The following is a 19,103-nucleotide window of genomic DNA, read 5'->3' on the forward strand; positions in this document are numbered from 1 at the left end:
AAGTGTTGTCTTGCTTGGGCAACAAGCATCTTGACCTTCTTAGCTCTATGTGACCATCCATTGCATGTCTCTTGAGCCTTTTTCACATCTTCCAAGGTGGGGTAAACACAATCAAAACCTTTGTGGTTTGAATCCACAATATAAATCTCATGTGCAACACACTTAACCTGAGTACCATCATAGGAAGACTCAACAACCTCATTACCTTCATGTGAAATGGATGATACCACATGACTAGAGCTATTGTTGCAAAAATAAGAATAGCTATCAAACCTTGGAGACATTCTTTCAGCATCCCTAATGGACTGATCCATGATTGTAATCTCTTCCATTTTGTGATCAACTTGATGAATCAATGGTGTGCTATGTGTCTCCTCTTGATCTAGAGTTATTTCTTCTTTAGGAATCCCACATGATGACTGAATTTTGCTTTTCATAGGCTGCAACTCAAATGATAACACATCTTCATGCCTTTCTTCTGCATACCCTGCAAGTGACTAATCCATTATGGTGTTTTTATCATGAACATGGATAGGTTGACACAAATCTTCTTTCTCACATGAAAAAATATCATCAACTATGGCATGGTATTCCTTTTTTGCAAGCTAACCTTATGACAAATTTTTGAATGCATGTCAATGTAATCTTTGAAATGAAAGTTCTCCCTAACATATTGAGGAAGAGTATTATACTCAAGTATGTTAATTACTTTTGTTTTCGTGTCTAGTGGCAATGGATCCTTTCTAGAAGAAAATGATGATCCACTAGCATGTCTAAATTTTTTTGACATAGAATCATTGAACTGCTACAATTGAAGCTTGAATTTTTGTTGTGACTGTTCCCATTCTTTCCACAGGGTTATATCTCTTAACAATTTTTTCATAATGAACTACCATGTTGACCAACTGAAACTAACATGCCAAAGCAAAAATTGACCTTGTATTGCTAATATGAATTATCAAAACTTTTGATCCAGTACCCAAATGCTGAAATGAATTATCAAAACCTTTTATCCATTACCCAGATGCCAAAATGAATTATCAAAACTTTTTAGTCAGTACCCAGATGCTGAAATGAATTATCAAAACTTTTTATCCAATACCCAGATGCCAAAAACTGTTGTAACAATTTCTCACAAACCCTACAGGCTAGCAGGATGTAAGCTCTGATACCACTGAAAGATTCCTAATAGATGCCCTTGCTGATCTGCTGTAGTTTTTAAATTAATAAACTATATTTTCCTGTGACTTCTTTGATGGTCTTTGAGAATAGACAGAAGTTGCAGAAGGTTTTGTTTTTGTTTTGTGTTTTTTGATAGTTTTCACAATAGTAATGAATAATGAACAATAAACATGAGAGGAGATTGAAAATAAATAAGAACATAGAGCCAAATCAGAATTGTTATAAATCATACCAGACAGATTCCTGATTTATAAAGCCAAATAATAAATTCAATGTAGTTCCAAAGAGCTTACATCCAACAATGATGCCAAACTACTGCAAATAGCAGCCGTAAGAGTGCAAGGAATCATGTCCCAGCTGAAAGAATCAATCTGTAATGCTGAAACCATAAATCTGCAACCTGAATCCATAATAAAGAATTTTGTACTCTATCCCTGATAGCAACGCACATTGTCTGAAGAATCCAATGCTAATAACTGCTGAGGGCTACGTCCCAGCCAATCCAGAACTTGGGGTTTGCATCCCAGATGAAGAATTGCTCTCTGAGAGACAATTCAAAAAAATAAGTTTTTCAATATGCAAAAGATAATAAGAAATTAGGTCTCCATCTCCTTATATCCCCTTCCAACTGTAAATCAAACCCTAAAGGGAAATTACACTTTTCCCTTTAAATAAAATATAATAAAATAACATTTTCCCAATTAAAGTCGTCCATGCTATAGGAAAAACATTACTTTATTAAAATTTCATAGTTGAAGGAATAGAAAATAAGGAGGAGACTGAGGTGCAGTTGGAGGTGTATGCCAAATTGAACAAAAGGGTTAAAATTTTAGAAGAAGGGTTCATCACCTTCTCTAAATTTTCTCTAAAGGTCACACATGCTATTGCCACCACCCTCCAACTGTTGGCATAGGAGTAGACATGAAGGATCATAAGCACCTTTTAAAATTCCTTGCTGATGGCTAGGTTCGGGTTCTTCTGGCTGGGAAGGGAAAGGAAAAAACTGAGTGTTGAGTTTTTAGTTTAAGGGATCCTTGGATATAAGTTGTTTTATGTTATTTTGTTGTTACTCGTTTTGTTGGTATCCAATTGTTGCTCAGAGTTGGGTTGGCTTGGTTGTGCCAATAGTTTTAATAATGAACTTAAGTAGTATAGCAAACATTATTGACTTCTACTATAATTTACTTGCTTTTGTTCATAGTAGTATGTTGGTTAGTCACTTAAATAGTATTATTGTGGTTAAGTTGAACTTTAGTATGTTTTTACTTTAGTAGTGTTCACTATTGGTCTTTGCTGGTGATGTGTTGGTTACCAACTTTTTGGTTGTAAGGGCTGACTCCCTTGTTTTTGGTCACTTTTGATTTCAAAAACTAAGAGTTTAATTAGACTTAAAGAATCACTAATATTACTAACATTCACTTTAACTAAATGAATAATATTTATTTAAATTTTTAAAAATTAATAAATAATTTTAAAATTTTATTTTTAATTAACTAATTTTTGTAATTAATTTTTTTAAATAAATAAATTTAAAAATTAAATTATATTAAATAAAAATACACATGCAATTAGTATTTTTGCATGTTTTTGATCTCTCAAATCATGCAACCATACTATACTTAGTTTTCTATTTTTAGAATACATATTTTCATATGCATATAAACTTACTATACTTAGCTTCTATTTTTAGCATATTTTTTTTCACATGCAACCTTACTATATTTAGCTTTGTATTTTTAGCATTTTTTTCACATGCATGCATAGGTTTAGTTACAACATATTTTCCTCTAAATTAATCTTTTTTCTTTTTCCAATAAATTTTGCAATTAAATTATTTTAGATATAAGAATAATATTTATCTATATTTAGAAAATTCATTATAATCTCATGGTTATAAAGACAAATTTAAAGTAGAAACCCTAACCATTCAATTTATTATTTTCTTTCAATTTTCTGTAATCAAATTTTTCCTATATTAAAAAGGAGTTTAAGAGAATACAATCATAATAATTTTCTACAGTTTTTCTATAATTTTCCTTAGTCAAGTTTTCTTAATTAATAAGTTTTCCTTTTTCAAAATCTACAATATAATTCCTTAATCAAAAATCAATACAGTAAATTAATAAGCAATATGCAAACACCCAAAAAGACACGAAATAGACAGATCTTTCAATAAGATTCTACAATGGGTTTTCAAACCCTACCGAAAAACATAGCTAAAATTTGAAACAATCTGTGAGTACATGCAAATCCAAACCCTCTAAAAATTTCAATAATTCTTTTGATCCAATTTTGGAGTTTGCTCCCCAAAACCTATATATTTAGAAATGAACTCTAATTTTCTTAATAAAGAGTTTTTCCTCCAAATCAAGGCTTTGATCATGCAATAATTTGAAAACTTTTTGTCTTTAATTAGTGTATTTTAATTTTCATCCACATTTTATGCAATTTGATTAAAATAAACCTTATTAAATTAAATCTTTCTCTCCCTTATTAAATCATGCAACAATTTTAATATAATATTTATTAATTTAACTAATAATATTATTTAGAGTTTATTAAAACTAAAACTTTTAAATAAATTATTATTAAATTAAATAAATATAAATATGCCTAAATTATAACTTTAATCAAATCTTTTAAATTTAATTCTTTCATGCGCATTTTAAAGAACTTTTTAATTAATTTTTTTTTAAAATTTTATTTTTCTCAAGTTTATTAATTAGTACAAGCACTTATTAAAGCATAGTTTATCATTTAAATTAATAATAATAATCAAAGCTCATTGTTTAAATGCAACTCTAGTTTAATTATTATTAAATAAATAATTATAATAAAGCAATATTAAATCTTTAATATTTTAATATTTTAATTCTCTTTTTTGTCCAACTGCTTAAATCAGACTTTTAAATTAAATCTTTAAAGCTGAAGTACATATTTAATTAATTAATAATTAATTAAATATCATCATATTATAATTTATCTTTAAGTAATTTTCTAAATTAAGACTTTTAAACTTAGGCTTCTAAATTTAGATTAAGACTTCTAAATTAATGCACATATTTAATTAGTGTTTTTTATCAATTAAATATTCTCATGCTTTAATATTTTTTTTTAATCAAATAATATTTAATAATTCTTAATATTATATGATTAACTTAAATATTATAATTAAATTCTTTACCAAATAAATCACATAGCGAAATCCACATAAAAGCAATATTACCAAAACATACCAAAACTCAAAATCAAACAACACAAATAAAGATAAACTCGGAGATTTTAAGAAGGGTGGAAAGTTAGTTATGAGTCCTCCTTGCAAGACAAGTATTTAGGCTATGGCTGCGATTGGACCTGGACATTATCTCCTCATTCTTACTATTGAGTTATTGTGATAGGGCACACTCATCTTGGCAATTCAAGGAAGTCAATGCCCAATACTTGCAATCTTGCATAAAAGATGAGCATGCACACACACACACACACACACACACACACACACACACACACACACACACACACACACACACAACTAAATAGACAATGGCAAAGAGTGGTACATCGTGTAGATCTCGACTGGCAGGTGACTATGACTCCCCCCCTTAACCACATCAAACACGAAAAATAAAAAAGTAAAACAAACACGCACACCATACACATGCAAGTATGGGGTAAGTACTATAATTATAAATTGAACATCAAATGCTTAGATAAAATAATGCATCCTTTCAAATATGAAGTAATCATCATTAAAGCATCATCAATGCACTAGTAAACATAATCATCAATAAACATGTGAAATATAATCTACTAAGTAATTCTTTATTGATATATCTCTAGTCCAAGTTATGAAATAATACCCTTGAAACTAACACATATGGAATAGGCATAAAAAGAGTTTGGTAAATATAATGGAAAAACAAACTATAGGTGGGCGCTACACACTCCATGATAAAATGTCACTCTATTTCCACCATTCTCATGTTGCAAAATAAACATATTTTTTCCTCTCATTCTTCCTTTGGTAGTGTCCATCTACCCATTTGACACCTCAAGTGATGAGAGCCCACTCTAAGTTGGGCTATGAGCATTTTTACTTTCTAATTAATATTTGCTCCTATGAATTCTTTCTCAACGTGTTCCCTCATTAGGTTAAATTCTTTGATATAATAATTTTTTACACCCTATTTTCACATACTTTTAAAATTTATTTGCAAATGTAAATAGACATTACGAAAAAATGAATCACTCCAACAGTCGTGCGATATCTTTATAGTTACAATGTAGTGACTATTTAATCTCCAATAGTTACACAACAATGAAACACATGCATTCCTAACAATCATGCATTCTCAAATTATGTCTCACATCCCATCTTGCGACTTTCCTTGTCCTTGCTTATGTGGCAACCCTATCAATTTTGACATGGTCAACCCTTGATTTGAATTTGGATTAAATTAATGGTTTAATTTAACTAGTGCATGTTTTGAGTGTATGAATGGATACAAGATCGACAAGACAAGAGTGTGGTTGAGGTAGAGAGGATTAGCCTCTCGGAAGGGGATGGACAAATACTCGAGCGACACACACACCATGTAGATGTTTAACTAGGGATGTGCAATATGGTTGAATTTCAAATTTACATGATATTTCGTCACGTTAGACTAAAGATGTTAATCTAACTTGGTTATTTTTAAGTTCTACTTTACCATTCTTGATGATGAAAATATCTTTAAAAAATAAGAAAATTTAAAGAACACCTAGCTATGATATACCTATTTTGATGTTATAACCTTAGGAAATAAAACGTCTTATATATATATATATATATATATATATATATATATATATATATATATATATATATATATATATATATATATATATATATATATATATATATATAGTTCTATTCGATATAATGACATATAAATTGTTTAAAACGCTTTATTTTAATTTTTAGCACCTTTCCATATATAACTTTATTAGAGGTGACATGTTGCAAGAGGGAAATAGGTAGTAATAAAGAAAATATGAAAAGAAAAAGAAACAAAAACCCTTGAATTGGGTTAGTTACAGATTGAGGGAAAAGTTTTAAAAAGGAAATTTAGTTGGGGAAGGAGGGCATTAGCGATTGGCAATTGGAAGGCAAGAGGAAGCAAGAAACAATCTCCACTCAACAAGAGACGTACCTACTGAAGTCTAGGTTCAGGTTCCTTTTTCTTAACTGTTGTTTTAAATTCAATGATCTATTCTTTGGTAAAATAAAAATCATGTTGTTCAGATGCCATTTGTTCCTACCTATCGAATGTTTAAAAAGAAGAATGGTTTCGTTGAATGTAGAACCTAGATTATATGCTTAATGTGTATGAATGTTGAAAGATGGAAGACAACAGTGTTTTCAATCCAGATTTTAAATGAAGAAATTTATATTACCCACTCCCTACACTTAAAAAATGTCTTCTCTTATGCAACTACCTACTAATTTCAATTTTGATTAATATTATCTTGGGTGTTGGTTATTTGTTTCCCTTCCTAAATTGATCACCTACATTCCATGACAACTTTTGGAGATAGAGACATGTCATTTTGAACTAAGGCTCAGCTATTTAGTGTTAGCTAATTTTAGAACTAGAACCATATACCAATATATCAATCAAACTCAAAACATCTTCAATCACAAACCTACATGATACCAATAAAAGCTTGTATCAACCTATGTTGCCCAACCAATACAATGAAGTTAGATGGAACACGATTCTTCAATCAAGGTTTTTCTTTTAGTAGGTGTAAAAATTGATAACATGAACTTGTTTATTTGATAAGTAGGAATTTCTTATTCCATTCTTAGATTTAACAAGGTTGGGTAATGCTCTTCAACTTACCTTTAGAATAAGTCATCAGACAATGCCTTAATCAAATGTGCTTTACAATTGAGTATGAACTATGGTTTGACTTGGAAATGTGATAAATTAGGAGGATGAACTGACTTAAATTAAATATAGAATTTAATCTCTAACACCTTTGGAACTACAAGTTCATAAATTCGAAACTTAGTTTGCAAACTTAAATGTGTAAACAATCTATTAATTGTATTATTAGAATAACAAATAGTAAATGAGCTAGGAGTGCTATAAATGTTAGCTTTGTTCTTTGAGTTTGTCTTGGTTATGCATCTTCACTGTTAAAATATCACCAATAAGATTTTACCCACTATTGAGACCATTGAATCTTAAACTAGGTTGTTGTTTGAATGTTATCATCTTTGTTGGATAGGATTATGCTTGGATTGTTGTACTATCTTATAGATGTCAAACTTAACCTCATTTCTGTCTTAATTGTTGCTAAAGAGAAATACTAATTTCAAAGAAATGATTAGTGGATGATTTTGAATGGTGTTCTAATGGTTACCTTATATTCTTGATGACCGGTAGATTTAGGTTCATTATCTAATCAGATGGTATTGTTATCGTTATCTCATACTTCTTAGGGTTGGGTAGATTGTTGCATAGGTTTAGGAATACATGATCAAAACTTTATGCTAGGGTATACTTCTAATAGGATTTAGAAAATCTTGATCAAAAATTTTGTTTTTGTTTCTCCCAACCCGTCAAGATTTGAAAGTAGGATTCATTACATTTTGTTTCTTTTCAATATTGCTAACAAATATAGTGCTTAGTCAAGCCATTTATTTAATGCATTTAAGTATGTTGTTTCTGACATATAGCATATGTGTGACTATCCTTATTTTTCTTTTGCATATGTGTTGATATGCTTTATACTACAAATTTTCTTTCACTACATATGAGTAGATGTGTAGTGTTTATTTCTTTTTCCCACCACATTCCATGGTTAAGTTGCTAGGCACATGGACGCATGTAGTATGTTTCTCTGCCACACCGAATCCATTTGATCCATCTTGTTCCGGGAAGCTAGGCTTCTCGTGCCAAGGTCGGTGCTTTCTTCATGTCAGGAAGAATCTCAGGGGAGTAAACACTTTGTGGTTGGCGAGGTAAAAGCGTCTGAACTACACTCCTGTCTTAGATAGCAAATGGACGACGTTCAATAGCTTTGGAGACAGGATACACTGAAGGACAAGTGACAAATTTCAGTAACCTTTCTCATCGTCTCATACTTTTCATCATAGTGATGATGTTACGTAACATTCAATTGCTGTAATCTTTGATTATTGAGTAATGCAATCCTAAAAGATTGAGATGTACTTTTCCTTATGTATAAGATGGGCATTCATTGTAATTCAACGCCATAGTTCATATGTTGTAATGTTCATGTGATAAATCAGCGCCTTAGTGTTATGCTAAATTCATTGATAAACTAATTATATTTATTTTATTAGTTAATGGATAATGAATGAGTTCTTGACTTTTCAACTCTATTCCTATTGGTTCATTTTCCACATTTTTTGTTTCATATGTGATGTGACATTTCTTTTTAGGACATGGTTCTTACATTATGTTCTAAATTGAAAGCTCCCAAAAGCCCCATCAAGCATGTATAACTTGTCATTTCAATGTAAAGATATCTCTAGAATAATCTCTATTTCATAATTGAGATACCTTCGTCATCATCCTAGAAGAAAAAGGATGTCAAAATTATTCTTGTAATCGCTGTGACACAAATAATAATTTACCTAAGATAATATTTAGATTATACCATCGTAAATTAGCATAAATAGTTCAGGCTGATAACAATAATTGATTTTTCCTTGACTTAAGGACATTTTCTTTGAATGTACGAAGCTCCATGCTCCTCATACCTGCTCCAGAAAAATGTAAAAGATAGTTAGTCAGAACATCAAGAAATTTGTGTACATATAGTTACATAGTGATCAGAGAAGCAATTAAGAGCCAAAATTTAGATACAACCAAAGTTCAAGTGTCTGTAATAGCAATTTCTCACAACTGAGATCCACTTACTCAGACTTGGAGAACCACATCTGCTGAAACGACCCTAATGATGCAAGAATGCTGCCCCCAATCCACACACTACAAGAAATACATATCTAATTAACACAAAGTATAATAGTTATATTTTTCTTGACTAAGGGTATTTAATAATTTATTATTTACGAGCAATGAATGGTAAATAATAAATACTACTTAGGAATATAGGGAATGTGAGTAGGATAATGCAAATGTCAATAACCAAATATTTTCATAGCCATTATTGATGTTAAAAATTGGAACTCCAAAATTTCATTAAAACCATACTGCTCTTATACCATCCTACTACAGACAATGCTCTATTTTTCATGACTAGAGTATAATTGATAACTATGAAACACACGATTTCAACTGACATCAAATTTGAAATGGTGCAAAACCCACTATTCTCGAAATTCAGATCATCTGGACTGTAGAGCTTCCACATTAATGATATCTTTAATTGGCTTTTATTTGTTGGATCTAGAATACCCTTGCAACAAAGAAATTTATTTCACTGTTGATTTTTACATGACAAGTTGAAATTGATTGTATTTATTTACATTTCTTGTTTTCAAGGGTATATACAAATTATTTCTCTAAATTTGATCCATCCATATTTGAAATCGTCCATTGGTTGCTAATGAATATACACAGCATGCCTTCCAAAAATATTCAGATAGTTCAATTAATTCAATTCCTTTTTATTAAATTTCAAAGATCTCGCAGTTGACAAAAAGAAAAACATATCAACGAATTTTTTATGAAAGATGTCCACGTGTAAGCTATATAAATGTTCTGCCAGAATGTATATGATATGTCCATATGATAATTCATGTAAATATTTAAAATTACCCCTATTTCTGGGATTTACCATGTCTAATTAGAAAACCATGTAAGTCTAGGAAACCCAGAATATATTAAATCCAGACCACTTAAGAACCTCCAGATGAGTTATATTAAACATTTCACGATCAAAAGAAATCAGCCCCAAAGAAAAGCCTGAATAGAAAATGTCACAAACAACATTTACAAAATAGCTGAGAAAGAAAAATGAGAAAATAAACCTGTATCTCCGTTCAGTTGAATTGCCACTTGCAAGTACCTTGACACGTGCTGCTTGTGGTGCTTCCTGAGGAATAAATTTTGTAGCATATTAAAGTTCATCTTTCTAGAGCTTGATAAGTTGTATTATTGCTATAATGTTTGCATAGACAGACGCAAGTTGTTAGTACGTTTTGTTTTCTTACTAAATTCTACAAATGTGTACATTGAAATGAAATTGGTGACCTTGTGTTAAAACCATACATCTTGCACTGGAGCTACATTTATTTTAAAATAAATTTCCAAAAGAAAGATAAAGCGGGAGGATAAAGGAGCAGGGAGAGAGGATTTGCATCTGCTTCAAGACAAAAAAACAAAAACAGATCGACCTAACTAAGTGAGCTATTGTAGTGATAATTATCTGGTACTTCGAGAAAAACAAAAAACTATGTTTGAGATACGTATCTCAAGACCTTAACATACATGATAAAATCATTCTAATGGTCAAAATGCAATACTTCAAGGAAACATTTAATACAAGACAAATTGTTTGGATTATTAAAAAAATCAAATAAATCCCGACAGAAAATTACAATAGTTGGATAAATTAATATTGAATTAGTAATCTCTCCGAATTTTAGAGGTACAGCTCCCTAGTATAATGAATTTCAGATTTCATACTGGGAGCTTCTGACCAGAAAGTAGAAAAGATAAACGTACTAAAAAGGCAGTGAGAAAAATAATCATGTAAAAGAGAGTACAGAGATTCCCCTCTCAAACATACAAAAAGCTTGTTAAAATGAAAGAAAACAACTGTAATTAAACGCATGCCGAACATTCAAGAGAGTATGAGACCTCTTGAATAGAAATATGGCAAAAAATCAAAGCCATTAATCATCTGTAGCCATTATTGCTTCAGTGGCATTTCTTGCTGATTTGCAAGCAAAGTCTACATGCTCCAGTCTTCATACCTCTACTGAAAGCTTTATTGGAAAGTATGCCATATCTCCCACTGTGTAAAGTCCAAACATAACCATTGCTTGCTTGCATTTTCTCCATTTACTTTAGTGCCACCTTCTACAAACTGATTGACATTCAAAGTTCAAACAACCCAGTTTTTGCTCTGATACCTATTCCAACCACAGTCTAAGTTGCTGGTACAGGTGTGGGTACCTGAGTATGGGCCAAAAAAATTCCCTTCGATACTTGTGTGTGAATATGAAAAAAAAAATCCCAATGAAATATACAGAATTATAAAAGTAAATACATTTTGATGATATGATACTTCAATTGGCATTTAACAGTGTTAATTTGAGTAGTCTAAGTTCTTGATTCTGGTGGCCAAAGTAATCAAACTTCTTAGATGACAGGAAATCCTACTAATTTGTGGAGGTCTCGGTGTGGAGACTCTAATGGGTTTGAGGGGCAGAAATAATAAGCTGCACAAGGTGTTTAGATGTGAGAAAAACCCTACAATAGAATGCTTTTCAGATAAAAGAGAGTGAAGAGAGGAAATGATCTTTGTATTGGGCAAAATAATGTTATTAGGGGCATTGTAAGGTTTTTTCTAAATTTTTTTTTAAAAAGTCAAAAAATACGTTTTTGTAAATTTTTGGCACTCTTTGCCTTTAAGTATGCCTAGGTACATACCCACAGCGCACCCAGATGGCAGGGTATGTACCCAAGGAATACCCAGATGCAACCTTGGGCAAACCCATATACAAAGTTACCTAGTACAAGTTGGAAAACAATAAGGGCATACCTGGTAATGTAGACCACAATCATATCATTAGTGAAGCAAATTCCATACCTCAAAATTACTTTAAGAAATTTACCCTCTGAATCCCTTTCAAAAGATGACAACATGGCTCCCTTGATGAACTTAACAACTTTACTCCTATAGTAGCCCTTGATGCTCAAAGAAAGCTGTAAACTCTGATGTAAATAACTGGGCCATTAAGTGCTCCTCTGGCAACATGACTGTTACGAATTTACATGCAGTTTATTGGTAACTAATGCAGTAGTGCACTTATGCCTATGTGTCCACAGCCAATTACAACAGCATTAGGCCTAGTGTGTGAGGACATAACATTCACTGGTTTGGTTCCATCATTTAAATCTCTCAAACAGCAAATTATTTTAGCATTGAGTTCATATACATCAATTTCCTCAAGCTTCGAAACCTGCACCCCAGTTGCAACAACTAAAATTGACCATAATAGCTTCCCTGTTTGTATCCAGGCAGACTAGCATGATTAATTTAGCAGAAACCTTCTATTTATTTGCTTTGATAAATCTTACACACTTTTTCAAGACTACCATTTTGGCATGCAGAGTGAGCTTGGCAAGAGTTTAGATCTGCTAAATACGCATATGTGCTACATTTACATTCCCATCTTTTATAAGCATATCTTCCAAAGCATTTTCAACTATTATATCTGACATGGAAAAGGTGTTTGAAATAGCTGCAGACTTAGTCACGGATATTTCCTTGAATGCTTCTAAAGAAATTTCAATTATTTTAATTTATGTTATGCACTTGCTGTATTCATTGCAGTCAATGAGATACCATTTGTAAAACAATGTGTACCTATCAATGGCTTTGCAGACATATTTATCCCAGCCTCATCAAAATCCCCTTACCTTACGCTTTTACAGATATTAACATTTTGTTCCAAAGCTCCAATTAATGGCCAAGATAAGAACTATGTATTGCATTTCCTTGAAAGTTCCTAAAGCCTTCCTGAAAAGCGCATCTTGTGCATATCATATACGAGGCATCCCGAAACAAGAATGCTTTGAAATTTCCTATCAAACAGTTCACATTCCTATGTCTGGCTGCATCTTCTGTGCCACTTATTGACGTAAGGATGAGGTTTTGCAACATTCCAAAGCTCCCATTAATGGCCAAGACAAGAACTACATATTGCATTTCCCTAGGAATTCCTAAAGCCTTTCTGAAAAACACATTTTGTGCATATCATAATACATATAGTGACGCGCTCTGAACCAGAATACTTTGAAGTTTTCTATCAAACAGTTCACATTCCCGTGTCTGGCTGCATCTTCTGTGCCACTTATTGACGTTAGGATGAGCTTTCAAAACATTCTTCGACCCCCAAAGTTTTGAAACCAAACAAACACTGCCAAAGGCTTTTTTTTCTAAAACTTCACTTTTGCCTGAGTTCAAGGCAGAGTGTTGGACATTTTAGGGATTATCATTACTGTTGCAGGTGCTCTCAGAGTTTTGAAACCACACAGAAATCCCAACTCTTGCCTTCATTTTTTCTTTTAAAACTTGATTTAGGGTTTTACAAGGTTGTAACTTGTGACAACCTTTGGTTTCTGACAAGTTTGTCACAGCCTTGCCAAGTTCTGGCACAAAACCTTAAGTTTATGAAATTTCAAACATCAAAATTAAACCTTATATATCTATCTCTGAGACCTTAAGCTGAAAAATGAAGACTTTTAACCAGATGGCGCACAGTAACCCCAAAACATAACCTGCCTTTTATTACTGCAACTGAAACTCAAATTTGACCTTTGCCAAAACTGTTTTGCGACAATTTCCAAAATGGTAAGGAATTTTGTAACAAAAAATTGGCCAGACAGGGCAAAATGTAATGAGGACCTAGAAGGAACCCAAGGGTTTTGCATCAACTGTTATAGATTTTCAAAAAAAAAGTTTCTGTGATTGAGTTACTCAAGATTTATCAAGGCCTGTTTTGGAAAAAGTTAGAAAAATTGTTGCACAAGTTCAAACTGATTTGAAGTTTTGAAATGATGAACACTGGGTTATGGCAAGCTCGAGAAAGTTCAAATTAGACCAAATTTAGAAACATGGAAAACTGCATACTTTTTAGTCTTGTCCAATTTATCATCCTGGAAAACTTAAAAAGGTGTTATCCAACAAGTTAGCTTTTAGCCAACTTAGTAGTCCTATTCACACTACGCGATTCACTTGGAGGTTGTTTAGACTTTTCCCTTGCTTCATGCAGACTTGCCAAGCAACCCAACACTCGTCCATAAGAGTCCTACACTTGTTTCATAGTTGGAGGGTTAATCAATGTTTGACCCCTACTTTCTCAGCTCTTCATCCTTGCCTTTATAAGCAAGGTTCATCTGCAGATTTTATATAGCATGCATAAGATATTTCTCATTTTGCACAAAGCTTATTTGTGGAATGTTTTCAGTCTGCAAGCAGATCTTAGCTGCTCCAACACAATCTGTGTAAAAGATGACCACAAACGTGCCACATTATGTCTTTTAGGGAAGGAAATATGCTAAAGAACGAATAATAGGTTTAGATTCCATGTTTCATGTCCCTAGGATAAATGAAATTTCTAAATGGTATTAAGAACACGCAGCAGATTTTAAAAGGAGACTGCATACCTCCATCAAGTCCTTCTCCAAGCGTTCCTTCATCTGTTGCATTGATGCTGTACCACCTGCAAGCTGTTTGAAACATAAAGATGGTGAATCAGACCTCCCTACCTGTGGCACAAACACTTGCCAATATATGTGTGAATCTTGACAAAGAAAAATAGTAAAATACCATTTAATAAGTTGTACACAAACAAGTTAACATTTCTCGACTCTAGTCAACACTTCCAAGAACATGAAATTAGAATAACATTGCTTATATCACATTCCTCACTAGATAACAAAACAGTAATTTGAGCAAAAGCAAAACCATTAGCAAAGTGGACAAGAACAGTAATGACACAAAGGACTTGGGTATTCGAAATCATGCTTTAAGGCTAAAGATGTTATAACCATCAAAATAAAGTTCAAACCAAATTAGCAAATCCTAAGCTCAACATATCCTTAATTATAATTATTGTTTTTTATAGTAGCTTATATAGAGTTGTAGAGTGTCAAACACACACACAAAACCCAGAGTCAAACATAACAATTGTTAAGATGACAACTTGTCCTCAAAAGCTCTCTACTCTGTATAGTTGTGTTACATCCCAATTTTTGGCCCAATTTTAAATGCTCCTTTATAATGTTCGTTAAAATTTCAAAGTTTATAAAGGACGATGAAGCACGAGGGGGGGGGGGGTATGTTACATTCAGTTACGATTCATGTGAAGATGACATTTCAGTTAACTATTGTGATGTTATTATATCATTATCTTGAAAACTTGGAAAATGGTTATTCATTATGAATTCATGGGAAGTGATATGATGGTTAGTCGTTGTGTTGGTTTATGAAAAATAACTTGTTATGGAAATTGTGATTTTATTGAGGAATATGATACAATTGTGGGGAATGTCCTTTCCTTGCAAGAGCACGTCAAAGGGAGTGAAAGAATTGCTAAAAAGGAATTGGGCATGGGGGGCTACCACCATCACTGGGCAAATAGGTATTAGTCATTAACCACTATGACTAAGGGAAAATGGCTAGACAGGCAAGAGTGTACGTTGGACGACCATGAGATACCCAATCGGTTTATAAGACAAGAAAACATTAAGCATTTTGTTTAATAATTTAAATTGTTACATTTGATCATTGTGGAGTCTCTTGAGTATATTCCCCCCATGTTATTATGACATCCATACTTACACAAATATCAATAGATGATATCAAATAAATATATAATTAAAATACATGCACATGTGCATAAACATGTACATAAAAATAGAAATGACACAATAACATGACACAAATGTGTATTTTATATATGTGGAAGGGGGGACCCTTATATTTATCTTAATATTTTATTTGGCTACATATCGATGAGCGTTTGCCACCTTCATATCGACATTATTCCTTTTTAAATTTTAAAAGAGTGGAAGAGTTACTTGTGACCGATGGTTGAACTTGCACTGTCACTCCTTTTCTTGTAATGGTAAGAGTGACTGGGTAATCTATTTTAATTCTCCTCGCTGCCAGAGAAAGGCTCTCTCTCTCTCTTGCACTTCTCTCTTCTCATAAGTGTAAGGACTCTGAAACATATATATATATATATATATATATATTATACGACATTTGATACATCATCATTCTTGTTGCACATACGACACCTCAAACTGCAATTAACCACAATGATTGCTCACAGTTCAAAAAGAAAGCTTGTGACTGAAGCTCTTGGTGACGTGCTCCGATCACCCAATGTGAATTTCAATTCTTAGTTCATGCTACCATTGCCATGATTCACTTTTACATGCATTCCATCCTTTTTATTATATAACATTGTTAATAAATGATCATATTGATATTGTGCATCCACGATTCATGGATTAGAAATATGGGCATTACCCGAAGGCCTTAAATAATGATTTAGAGCATGGAAGCTATTTTATTTCCTTTCATATTTCCATTTTGTGTGCATTGGGTGATGGAAATCATATAGACCGCACGGTCCCGATCAACCTTTATTAGTTTGATTTCTAGTTATCACAATCAAAATATGTATCGTGTACAACAAATATATATAGAGGTTGTTCTGATATTACTCATGAGATCTGACTTATACAGTGGTATAATCTATATGCCATTGAGATAAGAACCACACTTGAGTAAGGAATTCTGATTACTGTATTGAAATGCATTGTATACATTGAGACCTCCTAGGATACACTCTAGACCAAGAAGGTCAAGCAAGAATGGATGAGGAGGAGAAGTATCGCTGCAAGAACAAATGAATATCAGTAAATGGAAGTAAATGAATAATTAAACTGTATAAATAATACTGAGTCAGCTCATGGTAGTCCAATGTTTAGATCTTGATGCCTAATCGAGCAATGGGATTGATACTCTAGCACCAGGATGCTCAATCGTTGGACAAGGTGTTCGATGTCTATTTCCGAATAGGGAGGGCCTTTCTTGGATGAGATTGTGTGGGGATATTTAAGGGTTTGCGGTTGGGAGGTTAAGCCCCTGACAATGCTTCTCCTCTCCACCACATGCCAGGGCTTGCATAAGACAAAGATATGATTGTGCATTCAATATCTTCGATATGATTCTGCATTCAATATCTTTTCGTAATGGGTATTTTAGAAATTACAAGTTGAAGATATGTTAGATTGATTAATATCGTTGAGTTCGTATTTCCTCTTCAATGAAATTGGTAAATAGTTAGATTAGTTGATCTTCCAATTGAACATGAAATATAATTGTATGCTTGAGATAGGTCTACTTGATGGATGTTATAATTGTCCTTTTATGTGAATAACGAAAATGAGCGTATCTTCCAACTATATGTTATTGACAAAATGACCAATAGGAAAGAAAATAGATGATACAATAGTATTTGACGCCCTAAATGGTATTTGTCATTACGATACAATAGTATAACACTTTGTGCCTTAAGTGATAAATGTGGACTAACCTGGGTTTTGTAGATGCTACCCTAGGCAGATTCTGGTTTTCGGAATTTAAGTTATGGAAAAATTAAATCATCTATTCAGATTTGTTGATGATGCCTTCAATTATTAGTTATGATAATTTAGTTAAACTGATTGTATTTGTTAATCTCTTTCGCATGAACATAACTGTTATAACTGCCTTCTCATGAATGTGAATTAGTAATTGTATTTATTAATTTGCTAGTTGCTAGCAAAGGCCTGAAAAAAGGGGATGTTACAAATTGAAACTCCCAACTGATACACTCTTTATGATATGCCGAATTCCACCAAGTTTATGAAGAGGGGCCCAAGAGGATGCAAGAAAAGGGCAAACTGTGAACCAAAAATTGGGGACCACAGGTGTAAAATGGGGGACAGCAGCTGTCAGCACAAATATTACATAAATGCATGCATTGTTCAGAAACTCAGACTCAGTATACACCAAATCTAAAAACCTGTGAAACGATTTGCAACAAAAAAAATCTATATTCTTTCAAAAACATTTTTTATTGGAAAATATTATAAGTTTCAATCCAGGGATGTCTACAATAGTCTGTCTACCAAATCATATCATGTGCTAATAGTCACAATTTGCAGGTGCGAGCCCATTGCAGGAACCTTAGGAAGTATGCAGGGCAAAAACATCAGTCAAAAGGAATCGGTAGTCCCATCCGGGTATATTTGCATGCAATAGCATGCACACAACAAATATTTTCAAAGCTTTAGGCATTTTTCAGCATTTTTTAGTAAGCCATGGATTAACCTTGTAAAAACATTTACCACCCAAAAAAGGTACTAATACTTGGTAAGTTTTCAAACTACATGTACATGGATTCATACACAAAACCTATTAGTTAAAACTTTAAGATAAAACAGATTTTCTGGAGTTCTATGAGGTTATTTACACTTAACATGTTTATAAATTATAACATCTATAATTCTATTTTATTTATGAGCAATGTATTTGACATGGACTAACAAAACTAATATTTTCTTTCGTGTTTACAAAAATAGTACATTTTATGACTTCACAAGTTTTTCCCTGAATATTTCCCATTTCGAACCCAATTTATTAAACTCCTCTTATAATTTTACAATGCCATGTAAGTGGAATATTAATACGGTTCAGAAGGCCTTAAACAAGATTAATCACTAAATGGGTTTACAATTGTGTCTCTTCTACATACTTTGCCACCTCTAACAATGTCACTGAAGTTGAATCTCTCAATACAAGGCAAATTTTTTCCGATCCATTACATTTTTATCAAATTACCTCGATGGCCCACTCGATAATCATGAGATACATGAGGTTCATCATAAATCCTTTGCAGTCCTTGTCCCCACTTAGAGCTAAATTGTTCTCAAATTCTTTTTACCATGCCACAATTTAAAATTTTGGGTCCACCAAGTTAAAATGAATCAAATGGCCTTGCAATGAATTACATGTCTCATTTCCTATTGAAAGAAAATTTCTTAATCGCCAGACAGTCCCATAGGAGATTTAGGAACAAATTTGGTTATTTTGAATCATCATAAAAGATGGTAAGCTAAAGTCATCAGAACTAGTGACATATTCTTTTT

General features: G+C 32.4%; 1 protein-coding gene across 6 annotated transcripts in view; it reads right to left on the minus strand.

The window, feature by feature from the left end:
• Positions 1–8,708: 8,708 nt before the first annotated feature.
• LOC149553855 (actin-related protein 4-like) overlaps positions 8,709–19,103 on the minus strand; it is a 281,943-nt gene continuing 271,548 nt past the window's right edge. For all 6 annotated transcript variants that reach the window (XM_089789213.1, XM_089789215.1, XM_089789216.1 and 3 more), the window contains 4 exons: positions 14,562–14,624; positions 10,193–10,257; positions 9,120–9,188; positions 8,709–8,959 (listed from right to left, as the gene is read on the minus strand). In XM_089789213.1, the coding sequence (XP_089645339.1) occupies positions 8,914–8,959; positions 9,120–9,188; positions 10,193–10,257; positions 14,562–14,624 (243 nt within the window). In that variant the 3' untranslated portion in view covers positions 8,709–8,913. The remainder of the gene's footprint in view (positions 8,960–9,119; positions 9,189–10,192; positions 10,258–14,561; positions 14,625–19,103) is intronic.

The sequence above is a fragment of the Cupressus sempervirens genome, chromosome 6 (assembly GCF_028749045.1).
Source record: "Cupressus sempervirens isolate cs-2001-9-10 chromosome 6, ASM2874904v1, whole genome shotgun sequence".
In the NCBI taxonomy this organism is placed as follows: Eukaryota; Viridiplantae; Streptophyta; class Pinopsida; order Cupressales; family Cupressaceae; genus Cupressus; species Cupressus sempervirens.